The sequence below is a fragment of the Botrytis sinoallii genome (genome assembly GCF_014898435.1).
Source record: "Botrytis sinoallii strain Bc 23 chromosome Unknown BSIN_005, whole genome shotgun sequence".
NCBI lineage: Eukaryota > Fungi > Ascomycota > Leotiomycetes > Helotiales > Sclerotiniaceae > Botrytis > Botrytis sinoallii.
The window spans coordinates 1,187,786-1,203,883 of record NW_024066032.1 but is presented as its reverse complement, the minus strand read 5'-3'; the positions used below and the strand labels follow the sequence as shown (position 1 = coordinate 1,203,883).

At 43.4% G+C, this 16,098-nt stretch overlaps 5 protein-coding genes across 5 annotated transcripts; 3 read left to right on the top strand and 2 right to left on the bottom strand.

Moving 5' to 3' along the window:
* Window positions 1-2,884: 2,884 nt before the first annotated feature.
* On the bottom strand, window positions 2,885-4,016 carry EAF02_003511 (uncharacterized protein; the record flags this gene model as incomplete). Its single annotated transcript, XM_038899559.1, has 5 exons — window positions 2,885-3,001; window positions 3,064-3,118; window positions 3,187-3,373; window positions 3,420-3,549; window positions 3,597-4,016. 5 exons carry the CDS (start codon window positions 4,014-4,016, stop codon window positions 2,885-2,887), a joined length of 909 nt encoding a protein of 302 aa, XP_038760486.1.
* A 1,107-nt stretch (window positions 4,017-5,123) lies between these two features.
* On the bottom strand, window positions 5,124-6,712 carry EAF02_003510 (uncharacterized protein; the record flags this gene model as incomplete). Its single annotated transcript, XM_038899558.1, has 5 exons — window positions 5,124-5,483; window positions 5,536-5,781; window positions 5,841-6,044; window positions 6,094-6,196; window positions 6,336-6,712. 5 exons carry the CDS (start codon window positions 6,710-6,712, stop codon window positions 5,124-5,126), a joined length of 1,290 nt encoding a protein of 429 aa, XP_038760485.1.
* Window positions 6,713-7,444: 732 nt separating this feature from the next.
* EAF02_003509 (uncharacterized protein) lies at window positions 7,445-8,439 on the top strand (the record flags this gene model as incomplete). The annotated part of the gene is made up of 4 exons (XM_038899557.1): window positions 7,445-7,686; window positions 7,716-7,879; window positions 7,933-8,027; window positions 8,098-8,439. The coding sequence occupies 4 exons, from the start codon at window positions 7,445-7,447 to the stop codon at window positions 8,437-8,439; spliced, it is 843 nt and encodes a 280-aa protein (XP_038760484.1).
* Window positions 8,440-9,770: 1,331 nt separating this feature from the next.
* EAF02_003508 (uncharacterized protein) lies at window positions 9,771-11,501 on the top strand (the record flags this gene model as incomplete). The annotated part of the gene is made up of 4 exons (XM_038899556.1): window positions 9,771-10,499; window positions 10,564-10,725; window positions 10,786-11,049; window positions 11,127-11,501. 4 exons carry the CDS (start codon window positions 9,771-9,773, stop codon window positions 11,499-11,501), a joined length of 1,530 nt encoding a protein of 509 aa, XP_038760483.1.
* A 2,127-nt stretch (window positions 11,502-13,628) lies between these two features.
* Window positions 13,629-16,062, top strand: EAF02_003507 (uncharacterized protein; the record flags this gene model as incomplete). Its single annotated transcript, XM_038899555.1, has 2 exons — window positions 13,629-15,537; window positions 15,650-16,062. The coding sequence occupies 2 exons, from the start codon at window positions 13,629-13,631 to the stop codon at window positions 16,060-16,062; spliced, it is 2,322 nt and encodes a 773-aa protein (XP_038760482.1).
* Window positions 16,063-16,098: the final 36 nt, after the last annotated feature.

Sequence of the window (16,098 nt, the reverse complement as noted above, 5' to 3'; positions counted from 1 at the left end):
CTCTTTGCACATGATACTCCTTGTTACGGTCTATACTCCACGAAACTTCTTTTTGGAGACTCCCATAAGTAAATCTTAAACTTCTCAATATTGGAAAGGCTGGTCCGTCGAGAAAGATGCCAAAGGTCTAGCTAGTAGTCAAGAACCAGACTAAAGTATGTACCTCGAAAATCCTCCTGTCGGTCGCCGGGAACAATGTTGATGATTTACCGCTTCTTCCATTACTAGATACACCACATCTCAAATAACGCTTGATTCTATTCAAACACGCGGCTACCCACATGTCCAGTTTGACAATTTCCCCTTGATTTTGAATCTTTACTTCGAACTCCTTGGACGAGGCTGAGTACATAATTTACGTAGCTGCTACGTAGGTTGAAAATAGTTCATCGGAAGAATCAAACCTAAATTGCTCTTACGTCGACTTTCCTTCCCTGAATTATATAATTTATGCTCCATACCATTGTTCTGATCCGGTAGGAACGAAATTATCAGCCGAGAAAGATAATTCGATCGCTAATGCCTAATTCGGCAACTCCGCCTATCTGTCCTGTCCTAAAACACTACATCGATGTTTCAGCGTCAATTTGATGATCCTCCTTAAAGAAACGCCTGGATTTGTTTCGACCGCGTTTTCCAACAAGAAATTTTTACCCATGGCCCATTGATCACCCCAATCACAAAGGGAGTTGCAGAAAATATGGGATCGAGGGATGATATACCATATCCTTTTCTTCAGACTCCAGAGTTGACCCTGTCTGATTGAATTTCAAAGGGAGATTATTTGTGGAGAGCAAATCACAAGAATAGAACTCCGTTCTAGACCCTTCATTCAGATCATTGTCCCCTGTCGCTTACCAAAAGTTTCATGCCGGTCACCAGTGCCGCGGCCTTTTCGTTGGTGGGAGAGCAGGGGTGTTGGAATGTCACGTGAATAAATTTGACGTCGTTCTTGTCGAATCTAGAGGTGTGCCACACCGAGAGGGGGGAGAAGCTGTTATGAGCTTGATTATTATCCGTGATTCATATCAAGCACAACGCGCTATATAGCACCCGTCCAACGAGTATCAGGACAAACCACCAACATATCGCCAGCAATTTCCAACCGCCGCCTCAATGACACTCACCAACTTTTTCAACCAACTGACAATCATCCGCATGAATCAACTCCAAGCTCAGCCCCTAATCTTATCGGACCTGAAACTGATACCTACTCAGCATCTACCAACCCACTTTCTGGGTGACGACACCTATCATCCTACATTGAACCAACGCCCAGCGTAACACAAACTATAACAAGGTTAACCATAAACATCAAACAGTCATATAATCGCATTACACCTCACATGATATGCATAAAAGGCCGTACAGTCTGACGCACAAATTCGTCCATCCCTCATCCCCTGCTTACACGTCGCCATTCCCTCGGCTCCTCTTCAGCCCTGTCTAGACTATGCCTTGTTTCGTATTCAGAGCTCTCGGTTGGAACTGATGTATTCTACGGCGGTGTATTTAACTTTTTCGTGAGAGCAGACGTCCATTCGATGTTTTAGTGAAACAAACCATCAATCTGAATATTGCTGTGATGGTATAATCAATGATGTGATAGCCAAGTAGCTGTCTGATTAGCTGGAGGTTTCAGGGACATATTCAACGATAGTCTCTTGGTAAGCAGTCAAGTGGAATTGTATATAGTTTTTGTGGTACTAGGACTGTTGCTTATATGTTGGGAGGTTTTACTTTACTGAGGTAAGTGGGCTGTTCCCGTGTTCTTGGAGGAATGATGATAATTGTTGTTGAGTTTGTGGTTTTTTCCAGCATCTTGTTTGTCAGTCTGAACCTGTAATGCTATCACGGTTACTTATCGTTGCAGAAAGGTTAGTGTCTTTAAATTTAGTATGTGCGGACGTTGCATATTAGATTTCTATGAATTTGTCTGATGCGGCCAGGAATACACCTGTTTTCCATATGGAATAGTTCTACCTATATAGCAAATAGCATAACAATTTAGTGATTTTTTCGTTTGGTTGTTCCGCACCGGGCTTTGTCATTTGCTCTGTTCGCAGCGCCGGTGCCATAATTCGAGAGATGGCCTGCCTTGTGACTGTTTGTAGCCGAAAAGTTTCCGCCCCGATGAACCATCTCATAATTCATTCAGTGCGACTGATGGTCTTACTAGCAGTATTATTGTAGACCTCTTCTTATTGCAGTAACTCCCGTAGCAAGTTTATTGTCATATCTCACCTCATTTAGACCATGGGAAAGGACACATGACATCGAGCTCCGGGAACCCCCAAGGAGCCATCTCCCTCCCAACTTTTTGATATTCTAAATTGATATTGTTGGTTCCTGATGACGGATAGAAATAAACTTGTCTTTAAGAAAAACTTGAAGGATATAAGCAGGAACAAAAATTAATGAGAGCGTTATGAATGCGTTGGTGTTAACGAGACTTGTTCAGTCTCTCGCTTAATACAATGGAGAACGATACTTTAACGCCAACTTCTCAATTGTAGATCTTGCAGGCTACTGCTTATAGTTCTGAATCCTGAATTAAATATCTTGAAGGTAGGTTTTGACTCGTTTGGTTTCACTTCATTCACATTTCATTTCACACTTCATTTTACACTTTTTTATTATCATTGTCGTCTTCTGAATCAAAGCCAGCCCTATCAACTATACATTTATGGGAATGAGTCATAGTCTCTGAACTCTGGGTTTAGTTTCTGGATTTTGAGCATCTTGTCCACATTCTCTTTAGCTTTCTTTGTGTACTCCGCTGCTATATCCGCTGCCTCCTTGCGCCGCGAATCATATTCCCCTACAAGCATCTCACACCAATGCTTTACTTGGTAACATTCCAAGAACACTGCTTTTAGACCAGCTAATTCAGCTCTGGCTTTTTCAATTCTGGCTTTTTCAAGTCTGGCTTGTTCACTCGATCACTCTCTGACTGTGGTTGACCTAATGGTGAATCGTTTCGGATCGCAACAGGAGTTTCCTTGCTGTTATTGGTGACACACATCCGCTTTGATGCTGGTGGCATCTTCAACCCCATCTCACTTTGTCTCTTGCCAACTTCATAGGATTTGGATCCAGAAGTCGTTTGGAAGCCCTGCTGCTGTTCTATGTCAGCAAGAAGTTCAGCTGATCAAGTTTCAAAATGATAAAAGGAACATTGGTTACTGGGTTAAATGCGCCGTTGGTCGCCATGGAACATGCCTGTGCTTGCGGTTCCGAGCAGCAGCAGCATTAGTAGCATTGGTACTATCTACTGCCGGATCGCCGTTGTACGATTCGTAGTTCCGCTTGCCATTCAGAGCGAATTGGCTATTCTTCATTTTGCTCAAAGTATCATACTCCTGCAATGAAGCTAAAGGTTTAGAATAATTCGAGTAAAACAATGATTCATAACTCACTTGCGCTCTGGAAAGGGACTGTACTTCGTCTACGAAACGGCTCGCTTGCGACGGTGGCAGATTTCTTAGAATCTTCTCTTGCTTCCATGGCACGAATTGACTCGGGCATATTAGCAACAAGATCACATACCTTGCTGTAATCGAATTTACAATGTGTTTTCCCCGGACAAAACTAACTGCCGATCCTGTTCTGATGAATCCTGCCTCTGCTAGCTTCTTGACTGAATATATATCCAGCTCCCCAAGAGTCATTCTAGATGTCTCTGGGTTGCTTTTATGGTTGTCAATGATGTCTCGAACAATCTCTTGTTCCTTTTCTGACCATTTTGTGTATGGAAGGCGCTTTTTGACCTTTCGATTGACCTTTTGATTGACTTCTTGATTGACCTTTCGATTGACCTCTTGATTGAGTTCTTGATTGACACCCTGATTAACCTCTTGATTGACATTTTTGACACCAATGACATCGAGATTTGGTGATCGAAGTGTCAAGACATCTTCCTCTTCTGCATGTTTGTGCTCGTCTGCTTTCTCTACCTCTGCATTCTTGGCGAGAGCTGGTACCTCCTTGACAGAAGTCTCATCAGGTGGCGCCATTATGCCGAAATTTGAGGTCGTAGATTTGCTTTGTAATCGAAAGAATGAGAAGGGTGAAGATTGAAGAGACGTAACTTCAACGTGCACAAGGTAGCAGGTGACTTGACGATTTGATTGTATTGGGAGTGGGTGTTGATGGATGAGATGATGTCGTTTGAAAGGAGTTCGTGCTACTCAATTCTCGACACAAGGCTTGTGGGAAAAAACAAAAATTGAACTCGACGTTTGAATGAAATGAATTTTGCGAACAAGTACACTCAGAGTAGAACATGGGCAAAGCGCGTAAAAAGGACCCCGACACAGATGTTGGACGTCAGTTGGTCCAAAGGTCGTTGTTGAGAAGTAGATAAAAGAGGGATTTGGTCGCGAAAGATAAAAGTGCAATATTTTACTCCTCTCGGTACCTCCCACTAGCGCATCAGATTTTCTATCAAAACAAGCGGAATAAGTGATTCCCCGAAGTGGTATCAAGTGAATGAAATGGCGGTGCATAAAGAAGTGGTTGAAAAAGGTTTAGCTTCATATGGGAATAAGTAGATAGTCATTTCCTGAGACCTTCGGACGAGGAGAGGTGGCACCTCGGAGATTGCTGCTGGGTGTGGTTGACTTTAGAATAAGATGAGGGGTTTTTAATCATGACATTGACTTATTCATTGAATCTGTTCTATGTAGTGACTTGCAGAATGACAAATTTCGTGGAGTATCATGTGTCAACCGTGTGCCAATGTATACATGAAATGGCGAAACCGTTGGGCCGGTGCTCTTGCATCAAGAAGCTTCATGATTATTCACTACGCATCAAGTCCTAAGATAACCTTTGTACCCAGTATTTTCGTAGATATACGACTCGAGGGTAGATTATCTGTGGCTTTGAAGGTTGGAGAGTGTCTTACGCTTTGTGATTGTGAACTCATCATTTGTGAACTCATTGTTGTATCCTTACTAACTGCATCTACTATTTGTCCTTCATATAGCGTTTCTTTCTTAATCTGATTACAAAGAAGAAGGGCGGCCCTCGCAGCTCGAAAACAGATCAATGCTAATGACACATGAACATCTTTTCTTGTCCTCTTCTCTACAAGCTTCCGATTTGATTGAGTCTAGTCCTCAATCGAGCCTCGACCTTGAATTCCTCGTCAACTTTTTTCTGGGTTCCTTCGCCGCCTCTCGCCCCATATCCGCACTGGTTTGATGTCTAATTGTTTCCAATTCCAGTTGCTTTCGTCTATCGATCGATGCTGAAATTCTTTCCTCGATTCTGCGACGCTGAACGAGCACCATTTCTTGCATCTCTTTGAACCCAGCCTCGTCATCTGAATTCGGTGCATCTTTCATGGTGCTTGTGGGGCGCATAGGTGAACCGTTGATTTCGATAGGGGCATTCGATCCAATAAAGTCTTTGTCGGGTGGGTACAGTCTCGTGGGGCTTGGAAATGGTGGTGAGGCAGAATGCTTACGAATATAATCCTAGCTCTATGTTAGCAATGATCAAACACGGTATATACTCATTCCCGCTCACTTGTTCGATACCTGATGGTAGCTTAGCACTCTTCTCATCATTATTAAATGCTATGTGGGAGGAACTTGACAGTCTGAGTTTCTTTGTGTCCCTCAAAACATCATCTGCTCGAGCAACAGTCGACTCGTTACCATCAGCGAACTCTGCTTCCAGTCTTCCAGACTGCTTCCGTTTGGAATTTTCGTGGTCTAACGCGTTTTTTGCCATTTCCTTCTTTTGGGTGGATCTCTTATTTGCGAAATAGGTCTTAAAATCTCGTTAGAAACTACAAACTCTTGGGATGTGTGATGAGAACTCAAACATACCGAAACTTGGAAAATACTGATGCCATGATCCTTCGCAACTTTCTCCTTTTGCTCCGTGGATGGATTGAGTGTTTCTTTAGCTAATTGACTCAGTTCACTTATCTGGCTAGGTGTAAATCTTTTTGACTTCTTGACGTCCCCAACTGCTCTTTCATTGGTCTTGAAGGAAGAGTTTATGTCCTTTGCATTGCGTGCATCATTCGTCTGAAAGATAGTTAGAATATTTGATGTGAGTCGTAATTTGAAAACTGACCTTGAAATCTCCAACAATTCGCTCATCATAGTCCCACAACTCGCGACCTGTGGTATTCCAATAGTGATGACAAGCATCTGAAGATCTAAAATAACCTTTGACTCTGTGCAGTGCGGTTACATGATTGAAAAGTTGCTTTGCATTAGCAAACTTTGATGACCCCTCTTGATTGCTCAATTCCTGAAGAGTTTTGATATTCTCGTAGAGGGTTCTCGATTCTTCTTCTCTCCATATAGGTCTACTTATCTTCTGGTTTTTTATCAATCATGCTATTGGGACCTTTGTCAACTTCATCTTCATCTGTGATAAAGTCTCCAGTGTCATCAAAGTCATAATCCCAATTCGAGCCATTTAACAATGTGTTGCCACGCAGCTTTGATTGGTTATCGCTCATTCGACGCCATTTACTGGCACATGCACCACCAGTTCTTTCTATGCCAAATCCCAGTCCATTGAGTTCGATGGCTACCTCGTCAAAGAGATTTCCTGTATGAGTTTCACCGTCTTCAGCTTTTTTCTTGTGTTTATTGACGAGCCGAGCTAGACATTCTTCCTCCGGCAAGCTCCAATGCCAACGCACAGCTGTTTCTGCCAACTGTTGTTCTGAATCGGCTTCCATTTTTATCGATGGGCTGCAAAGTTGAGAAGTTAGTATCCACCTTCAGAAACAAATTGATACCGTTGAGCGTAAGACAAGCAAGATGATAATACTCACGAAGGTTGTATAATAAAACGTTGGCGGACTCCTCGTTGCTGGCGAAGACCGAAAGTTGTCGAGCTTTACAAAAAACAAAGTAGGAGATAATTCAGGTCAAAGTTAAAACTAAATTTTCCGAACTAGCGATGATAAACTACTGTCAGCAAAGCTGAAATTGTATGATACGTTTTTTGAAAGCTAAGATAAACGAAGTAAAGTGGACCAACAAGATCGATGTAAGTTTGCCCTCATGTCTTCGTCGAGTTGTGATTCCTACATACCCAGGAAATTGCCACAGACTTTCCTGGTATCAAAATGTGCAACTGAGCCTGCTTGAATATAGCTGTTCAATATCTATCTCCCTTTGTGTTTTCTGACGTGGCTCTGGCATGGCTGCCAAAGTGCTGTGAATTGCCAAGCCTTATTTTCATTGCCGAATGAATTCAGGGGAAAATGTTGTCAGTATCTTGTAGTATTGATCTGATATTCACCAACATCTTGTGCTTACCCCGCATCTTTGGATTAGATTAGTATCTAAGTGCTTCGTTATCAAATCGAAATCTTTGCAGTAAGTATGCGGAGTAATACTGGCCTTTTCTCTTCTTCTCCTAAAAATACCAAGTGCTTGAATCTCCGCCACCTTGACCCGTCATTATGACCAAGAAACTCGGTCTCCAAGCTTTCCTTCGCAGGGAGGTTATGAAAGCTAAGCTTCAGGTCCCCACAGAAAATGAATCCCCAAAATTTACAAAGGAGGCATCTGTGCTATCAGCCCAGCCGAAAATATATGAAGAGCCAGAAAGAAACACTTTTCGGAACAATTTTGGTGACAACGAAGAAGACTATGAGGCCCCACTGGAAAGATTGAGAAAGTCAAACACACCATTTGCTGTTAGGTATGAGACGAAACAAAGTCTGAACTGAGAATTCGGATCGAGGAACTTAGAAAGCAACTTCTCGCTGTCATTGATACTTCCTTCAAGGATCCGCGTGAGAGAGCTATCAGTGCTAAACAGCGCGATCGTCTACTAAGATCCATCGAGCGCTTAGAGGCTCAAGAAAAAAGAAAGAGAGATAATGCACTACGAGGTGTGTGTTTTGCCTAATATCCAAACCTTTTTTGATACTGATAAACCGGGCAGCTACTGGAAACCTCCCCGAGCCTATCTCCGAATATGAAAAAAGACAACAACAAAAGGAATTAGAATTAGTAAAGAATGCCCTAGCGGGGAAAGAAGTAAGACTCTTGCCATCCATCCCTTGTTCCTTGTTATTCATCCACATGCACTGATCAATCCCTACTCCAGAAAGCCAAACCCCCAATCAAACGTCCCTTTCGTCCACTCGACGACGATCCAGATGGCGAAACTCGGAAAATGCTAGGACTGCCACTGAGAAGGCGCAAGCTCAAGAAAACGGGCAAATGGGCAGATGAGCTTCGTTATGTAGTTCCGGAGTTAAGGTATAAGGATTATGGAATTGAGACTTTGAAGGAAATTTTTTTATGCGGGGCGGATGAGGAGCAAGAGATATGGCTGGGAAAGTGGTTTAGTAGATTGGATGTGAATGTTACTACAGGTGGTCGAGTGAGAGTTTCCGCAAATAAGAGAGGCATGCGAGGAAAAGAGAATGGCTCGACCCTTTTATAAGGGTTAGCACGATTTAGAACACCTATCTTGGCGGTGCTTCAGAGGTTGCCGCGTTGGATTTTGCGGGCATATGACAACACTTTGGTTACAAATTTGCAATGCAAGCTCCTACACCATGAAAATATATAGAACTATTCTCATATGCTACATGAGCCATCAGATTTTCCAGGCGTTGCTCATTCATTCACCACCCAGTTCCACGCTCCAGTCTCCGATGTATCTATCAGGTGATGCTTCAATAGTCGGATCAAATGGAAGCGGATGTGTTATGTAAGTCATAAATGAGGCCAGTAAAATGGAAAGCGCCCCTGGATTTGCAGCTTACAACGATATTTCAGCATCACCTGACCCCCCCCCCCCTCCCCTTCCTCCCCCCCGAGACTAGAATTCCAATAATAAAGAAAAAATCACCAGAATCTAAGTATCGAGAAGATTCCTAGACAGTGCAGGGGACCTCTACATCTCAACAGTCGAAGAGTCTAATCGAAGTCGCTGAAATCGAACAAAGAAGTCTACAAGCAGAAATTGACGATCGCCTAACAAAGTCACGAGGGGAGAAGCCAGTTCACAATCAACGAGAAGATTTGTCGTAGGAAGTTAAAAGATTATCTACACTTTGAAAAATCCTTGAAATATACCACTTAAAACTCATTGCAGGTGTCCTTGAATGCGGACTAATAAAATCTTTGGGAAAGCAAGCAAATGAATCAGCTCGCCTCTTCTTGCTCGCTACTATATACATTTAGGGTTCTGTATATGTGAATGGGTGGACCAAATGAACGAACTAGGAGAGGGGACAATAAATTATATTCTGGTCGATAGTAGAGGTGTTGAGAATAAATCTTCGTGAATTCCTAATGGCAATGTATCTATGCCTTGAGATAAAAACATAGTTCTTTTGATAAACATTCACCATGAAATTTAATCCTACATAAAAGAATGGATGGATGGATGCCCTGTCTACCTAGGTATCTAGGACAAAATCGCGTGTGCATGTGACTCTTCAGTTTAGACCTATCAACACGCGCCTCGATACGTTAAAAATAGACTTTGCGCGATAACCCTGTTGCGGCACAGCACGTTTGCTTTTACACGCCTTCCCGTTTTTCCGTGTGTTATCTTCAAATACTTTCAGACATCATAGAACTTCATCATTGAATAATCGCCAGCTCGCCCGTGGGCAGCAACTTAAGAAGGCTTTATACTTTGAGCTTCTCATTGTGTACTCTATCGACTGATATCTCTTTGCTACCCTAACTACCTTTTAACTTTCATTAAACTTCTAACTGTTATTTTTTTTAGATCATTTGCTAGTATCAGAAGATTCTGCGATGGGAAAGGTTAAAAGATGGCATTCTGAAGAGATTGCCAAGCTAAAGGAAATTTGTAGTCGTCAGGAACATGTTGACATACGTGGAAAGAACAATCCATTCTGGGAGAAGGTCGCCGATGAAATGGAAGAACACGGATTCAATCGTCAAGCAAATGCCATTCATGTTAAATGGATGCGTCTGATTAAACCACCTAGAATGAAATCGTCGAAGAAAGGTCCATCTACTCCTTGGGACTTCAGTGACACTGAAGACGAAGAAAGAGACGAAGAGGGAATTGTAGACTTCGATGGAGAGACTGACACCAAAAGTGACGTTTTGTTCCAAATTGAGTCCAGAGAGGATGCTTCTAAACCTTGGGCGACAGGAAGCAATTGGTCGGATGAAGAGAGTGATATTGTATACCAATGCATCAAAAGTCAACGAGACAAAGAGAAAGAACTCAAACTGGAACCCATCACGGCGGATCAAATTTGGCGTATTGTGGCAAACGCTTTAGAACAACGTCAGATCTACCGAAAAATTCCAAACATTTACATCTACTGGAAGAACAAGGGGAGAGAAAAGTACAACTTCGATGAAAGAACTCCAGATACGATTGAGAAATCCTCGCGTGGAATAGTTCGAGTGCGTGGAGGGAAATCCGCACAAAATTCTCCGGGGCACGCAGCGCATAAAATTGACCCTTGCTATTCGATTCCTCAATCCTCGACTGGAGAATATTTCCAGGTGATTATTATTTAAGCTTTCGCACACAATAGTTCAAAGATTGTTGACAATGTTGGATTAGCAGAATAATTCGAGAGCTGAGACGGCTATGAGAGATGTACAAGTCCAGGCTACATCTCAGCAGCATGATCTTCTGATGATTGAGTATACAAAATACAATCACCTAGATAACCCTGTAGTGAACAAGTTGGAAGAGGATACAGGTTTGAGCAGAGAGCAGATTAAGGTACGAGTGCATTGATTAGGTCATTATTCGAGTCCATCGTCACTAATGAAGGAAACTCAGTTGTGGTATAGAAATCAGAGAGCTATAGATGCGAAAGAAGCAGACATTCAAAAGGAAGTTAAGCTACAGACCGAAAAAGATCTATCTACTCCCATTCTCGATGAACCAGGGGTTCAAAGTATGGGATTGAAGCGATATCGCGTGTCAGACATTGGTTATCATCTTCAAGAAGAGGAAAACCCAGCCAAAAGAGTTCGCCACAGCCTGGGCCCGGAGATTTTGATGAAAAATCATGGGGGAATTCTGGTTGACTCGAAATCTCAGGCAAGTTCAGAATCCTGTTCTATTTTGACCATTCGATCGCTGCTTCTTTGAAGGTTTCTCTAATATATAATCTTCAGGACAAACCCGAGACTTTTGGTCGTCGCTCAATTATACCAGAACCGAATGAACCTTCAGCGAATGATGTTGCAATATCAACTATCGAAGTCCAACAACCTTCTCTCGAGTCTGCACCACAAAGAAACATTCCGGACAGTACATCTGATGTGACCACCGTTATGAAAGCAAATCGGGAAATGGAACAACAAAAGGTACACGCGGCTGAGGAGGAATACAAACAATTGGAACTCGCTATAGCTGCTCACAAGGAAAGAGCAGATCTGGAGCTTAAGGCTGCACATGCAAAAGAACGGGAGCTTACAGTTCAACGGGAAATTCGCGAGAAAGCCACAAAGCGTATTGCGATGATTGAAAGCTTCCTTGACGACTACTAAGTGTATTGTGCTGTAAGGAGGGCATTGTAATTTCTTTGGGCCGGGAAAAGTTTCATGTCTATTTCTTTACTTTGGTTGGGATTTCTCACTACTCCGGATAGTTTCCTTGATAATACCGACTTTGACAGATACCTATCGACATGTTTTCGATTCGTCCTACTAGTCTTGGGGATTTGAAGACCTTTTAAGTACCATGGGGTACTTGGTGTGGTTGATTTCTCTGTATGATCTTTAGGTATACATGTAGAATGACTTTAACAAAGGGGAATACATTTATCTCAATCTTAATCGTAATTCACCTTGCTAGTGCGCACTTCTCGATTCAGATGATAAGGTCTAACAATGCTGTAAAGAATGTGTGTTAGTGAGGCCAGCTCACTTAACCGGTCCATTCATGGTTCTGTGCGTGTAGATTACTATTTTGCCATTTTGATGTATGAGAGATCCTTTGGACTATTTGCGCTTGTGGACAGGCCTGCGGGGGAGAGAGATTATGTTTCGGATGATGTGGGGTCTCATCGGTTCATTGCTGAGTACTTGGTGAGACATGAGGGTTTAGATTGATATAATAGTCAAATAAACAATTGAAAGCATCGTTTGATCGACAAACTGCGAGGATGCTACGATTACAACCACTTGACTTCTGGGCTCAAAGTTCTGAACAGATTCGCTTTCAAACATTAGATAATACTGACAGTTACGTACTACCATACTCGATATCTCAGTCAAATCCATTCTTTTGATTATTTATATGCCAAAACTTGACGGTGCATTTTTATCTAAACATCAAATCACACGCTAACAATAGTTAAGAAGGATATGGAACGATGTTAAGAGCGTGCCCTAATGGTTTTATCAGACTAATAGATACTGTTAAGGTCTATGACTATCCCGATCCATGGTCCTCCTGTACCTTCATAAGTCTGGATCCCAATATCAAACTCAACCTGCGATCAAGAATTTAGATGAGCCTAGGAGATGTCTAATCGATGTATACTTGTGGCAGTATAACAGTTACGGCTCGGATGATTACTTTCATCATATCCCAGTGCCAGTTCCAGATACGCCGCTGCAGTACTGCCAAGCCGCGGGTAGAAACCCCAGGTACTTGGTTGCTATACTCTTTGGCGAAAGACATACGAAAGTACCCTAAGACTTATAAATATAATGATACAAAATGCAGCTGGTGCAATAGCGAATAGAAAGTGTGAATAGAAAGTGTGAATAGAAAGTGTGAATAGAAAGTGTGAATAGAAAGTGTGAATAGAAAGTGTGAATAGAAAGTGTGAATAGAAAGTGTGAATAGAAAGTGTGAATAGAAAGTGTGATATCACCCAAACGTGAGAAGCAGACAATCGTCTCAACAAATTCGAACAATTCAACGCATTGAGAAAATCAGGTTTGCCGAAGCAAATTTTTTCCACAGGAGAACTTCTCAATCTAAAAGGCTGCACAGCTCATACGGCTTTTCGCGTTACTGAGAAGTTCGAGATTCACTTGTCGCGTCACCCACTACGGTCCATACGGTTCATATGATTTGCCTTCGCAACGGAAGTTTGGAGAATCCACTTTGATATTCTGTCGAGTTTTCCACTACGGTCTATACGGCTCACAATCTACCTATCTTGAGAATGAACTCGAGAGCGCTAGCTCATTACTTGCTACAGTCTGTACTGACCCTTCGATTCTTTAGCCACGATGTCCATACTGAACATAGACTCGGAAACGCTAGCGCGTTTCTCACCACGGCTTGTCCCGCTCATAAAATTTTCTCGTCGCAATGAACGTACTGAATATAGACTCGAGAGCACTAGCGTATTTTTCACCACAGTCTGTACTGTAAACACAGTTTTTCTCGTTGCTACGCGAGGTTGCAAGATAGATTTAACAACCCTCCTCGCACCGCTCCAGAACTTTATTCTCTCTCTCGCAACACACAACATCATACAATAACTCAATCGCCAGAGACAATCAGGTTGAAGTCCTTCCCTCTTTATTCAATACGCTCTCTGCCTCTACGGTTTACTACGTCTTTAGGCGAACTCTTGAGAATTACTTAAGGGTTCTGAATTCCTCTCTACTTTCAACATCTCACAACCACCACCTCCTCTCTAAACATAATTCAACATGGAACGACATAGCAGCATCAATTCCTTCGGAAAACGCGACAATGATGATCCACCAAGAAAAGAACCACGTATGTTAAAGTCACAAAGAGAAATGTTCGCAGATTATCAAGACTCAAGAAGAGACTCAGACTCGTACGCTTCAAAACACTTTGGAAGTACACCGAGAAGAGAAGTTGATAGCTATAGACCAAGCCATAGAACACATAATCCATATTTTCCTCGAGCTTCATACCGCAATCATGCGGTTCACCACCCTTCGCGCCTCGGTCCTGGTACACGTGAGACCACCACTCAGGGGTCAGAGAATACACGCTTCGACACCGCGAGAACTTCGCTTAGCGGTGTTGCAGGATCTGCAAACGCAACAGAAGAATGGGAGTCAGCTCCACTGGTCTCGCATCCTGCAGAAGTCGTTGCTTCCCCAGAGAGAGAAGAAGCCCCTCCATCAAGAGCCGAGGACGAGTACGAGCTCCTTTCCGAGCATGCCGGAGGCCCAATACGCCGCTTCACCAAGCTAATGTGTGACGTCATCACCAAAACGATTACAGAAAATTCGGGTAATAATTATTTGAGCGCGATAGAGATTCTCAGCAGAGCGTGCAATAACGTTGCAGTGAAAACCGGTACATTTCTCGAAGTACACGACTGTTGGTTGTACTGGCGCAAGAAGGGTATGCAAAGAGATATCGCTCCACGCTGGCCAGAAAATCTAGATGAGGTCGACAAGGAGGTGGAAAGATATAGGCAATTGAAGACTACCAAGTCTGAAAGCACTAAAGCAGCATATGTAGCGAGATTGGCCACAGCACCAGTCACCTCCGAGAGCTCTGTAACTCCTGTGACTACCGAGACTGTCGCGGCACCAGGCCCAGCCCGAAAATCTAAGCATTGGACTCAAAAAGAGAAGAACTTCCTTTTTGAAATGGTGAAAGCACGTGTAAATAAGGAATATCGTGTGAAGTCCATGAAGTACTGGTGGTCGATGGTCGGGGTAGCAATGAGAAAAGAAGGATATACCAGGAAATCGGATGAATATCGCGAGTGGTTTGAGCAGCATGGTCGCAAGCACTTCAGCTACCACGAAACCGGTTACTATTCGCAGCCTGGCGATCTTCGTGTTCACGCTGGCAGAATGCAACATGGGAATGGGATCATGACACCAGAAGACTCTCCAGTCGACGATGCTCCAAGGAAAAGACGAGGAGATTCGCAGCTTAATAGTAGCAGAGTGAGATTTAAAGTTTCCCTGGCGCAAAAATCGCCCAGGATTCCCAAGACGCCCAAAGCCAACAAGCCACGGATGGCAAGTATGGTAGCACATGACAACAAAAGTTGGGCGGGTGGCTATAGAGTTAAAGACAAGACGGCAAAAAGAGCAGAAGAGTACCCTCTACAATTAATCACGCCATCTACTGGCGAGCGATTTGAACCTTTCACTACCGAGCCGCGGGCAGCCTATGCTCCTCCTCCATCCCCAGCCGCCAGCCCGCCCGGAAGTCCTTTGTTCGTAACCGAAGACGAGCCGCAGATCGAGCCGCAGAACGAGCGAGATTCAGTGCCATCAGCTCGGAATTCGACCACTTCTCGCTTCTCCACTACACCTGCATTGGCAGATTATCAATCCATGATGTCAGATGAGACAACTACGCCCGAGGAAGCTTTGAAACCGGATGAGACAATGACGTCAAATGAGGGAGTATATTCGGGAGAGCCAACGACTGCAGACGAAAGAATCGATTTCCAAGAGACAATGTCAGAAGAGGTTGATGATACACCATCACTCCAACCGAACGAAACAGAGGATGCAGAGAACAGTGTACAATGGATTGGTGACGAGTGGGGCTTCGCCACTCCACCCGCAATGCGACCAAGTGGAACGGATGGTATGACACAGATGGATAATCACGGTAATTTCGATTCCAGCCACATCTCGGCAAGCACAGATTCAAGCGATCCTCTGACATTGGCAAACACCTCCATCCTTTGATGATTCCTTGACATCAAGCGAGACAATCGAAGAGACCCCATTGTCCCAGCCAGTCTCCACAAGTGATATCGAGTCCGAAAACAGCCACGGCTCGAAACCAGAGGAACAGTTGTTACGAGAACAGCAGGAGCGGACCGATCTCGAAATCGCTAACTTGCGAGCGAATTATTTGAGAGTCAAGGAAGCAAGAGAGGATGACATGAAGAAACTTGATGATACTGCGGAAGAACTAGATATTATGATCTTGAGGAGAGCCGAGCAGCTGGAAAGCCAGGCTGCTAATCTAGCCGAGATGCAAAGAATCGAAGCGGAACTCGAGGAAAAGATAAAGGTCAAACAGGCTTTGAGTGGTGCTCTTGAAGAAACTGGAGTTTTATGGAGAGGCTGGAGGGTAAAGGGCTTCCAATTGTCCAGGTTGAAGTCCGATGATCAGACGAAGTACTAGGTGAAGTGTAGGACTAGGAGAGTGAAGTACATAGCA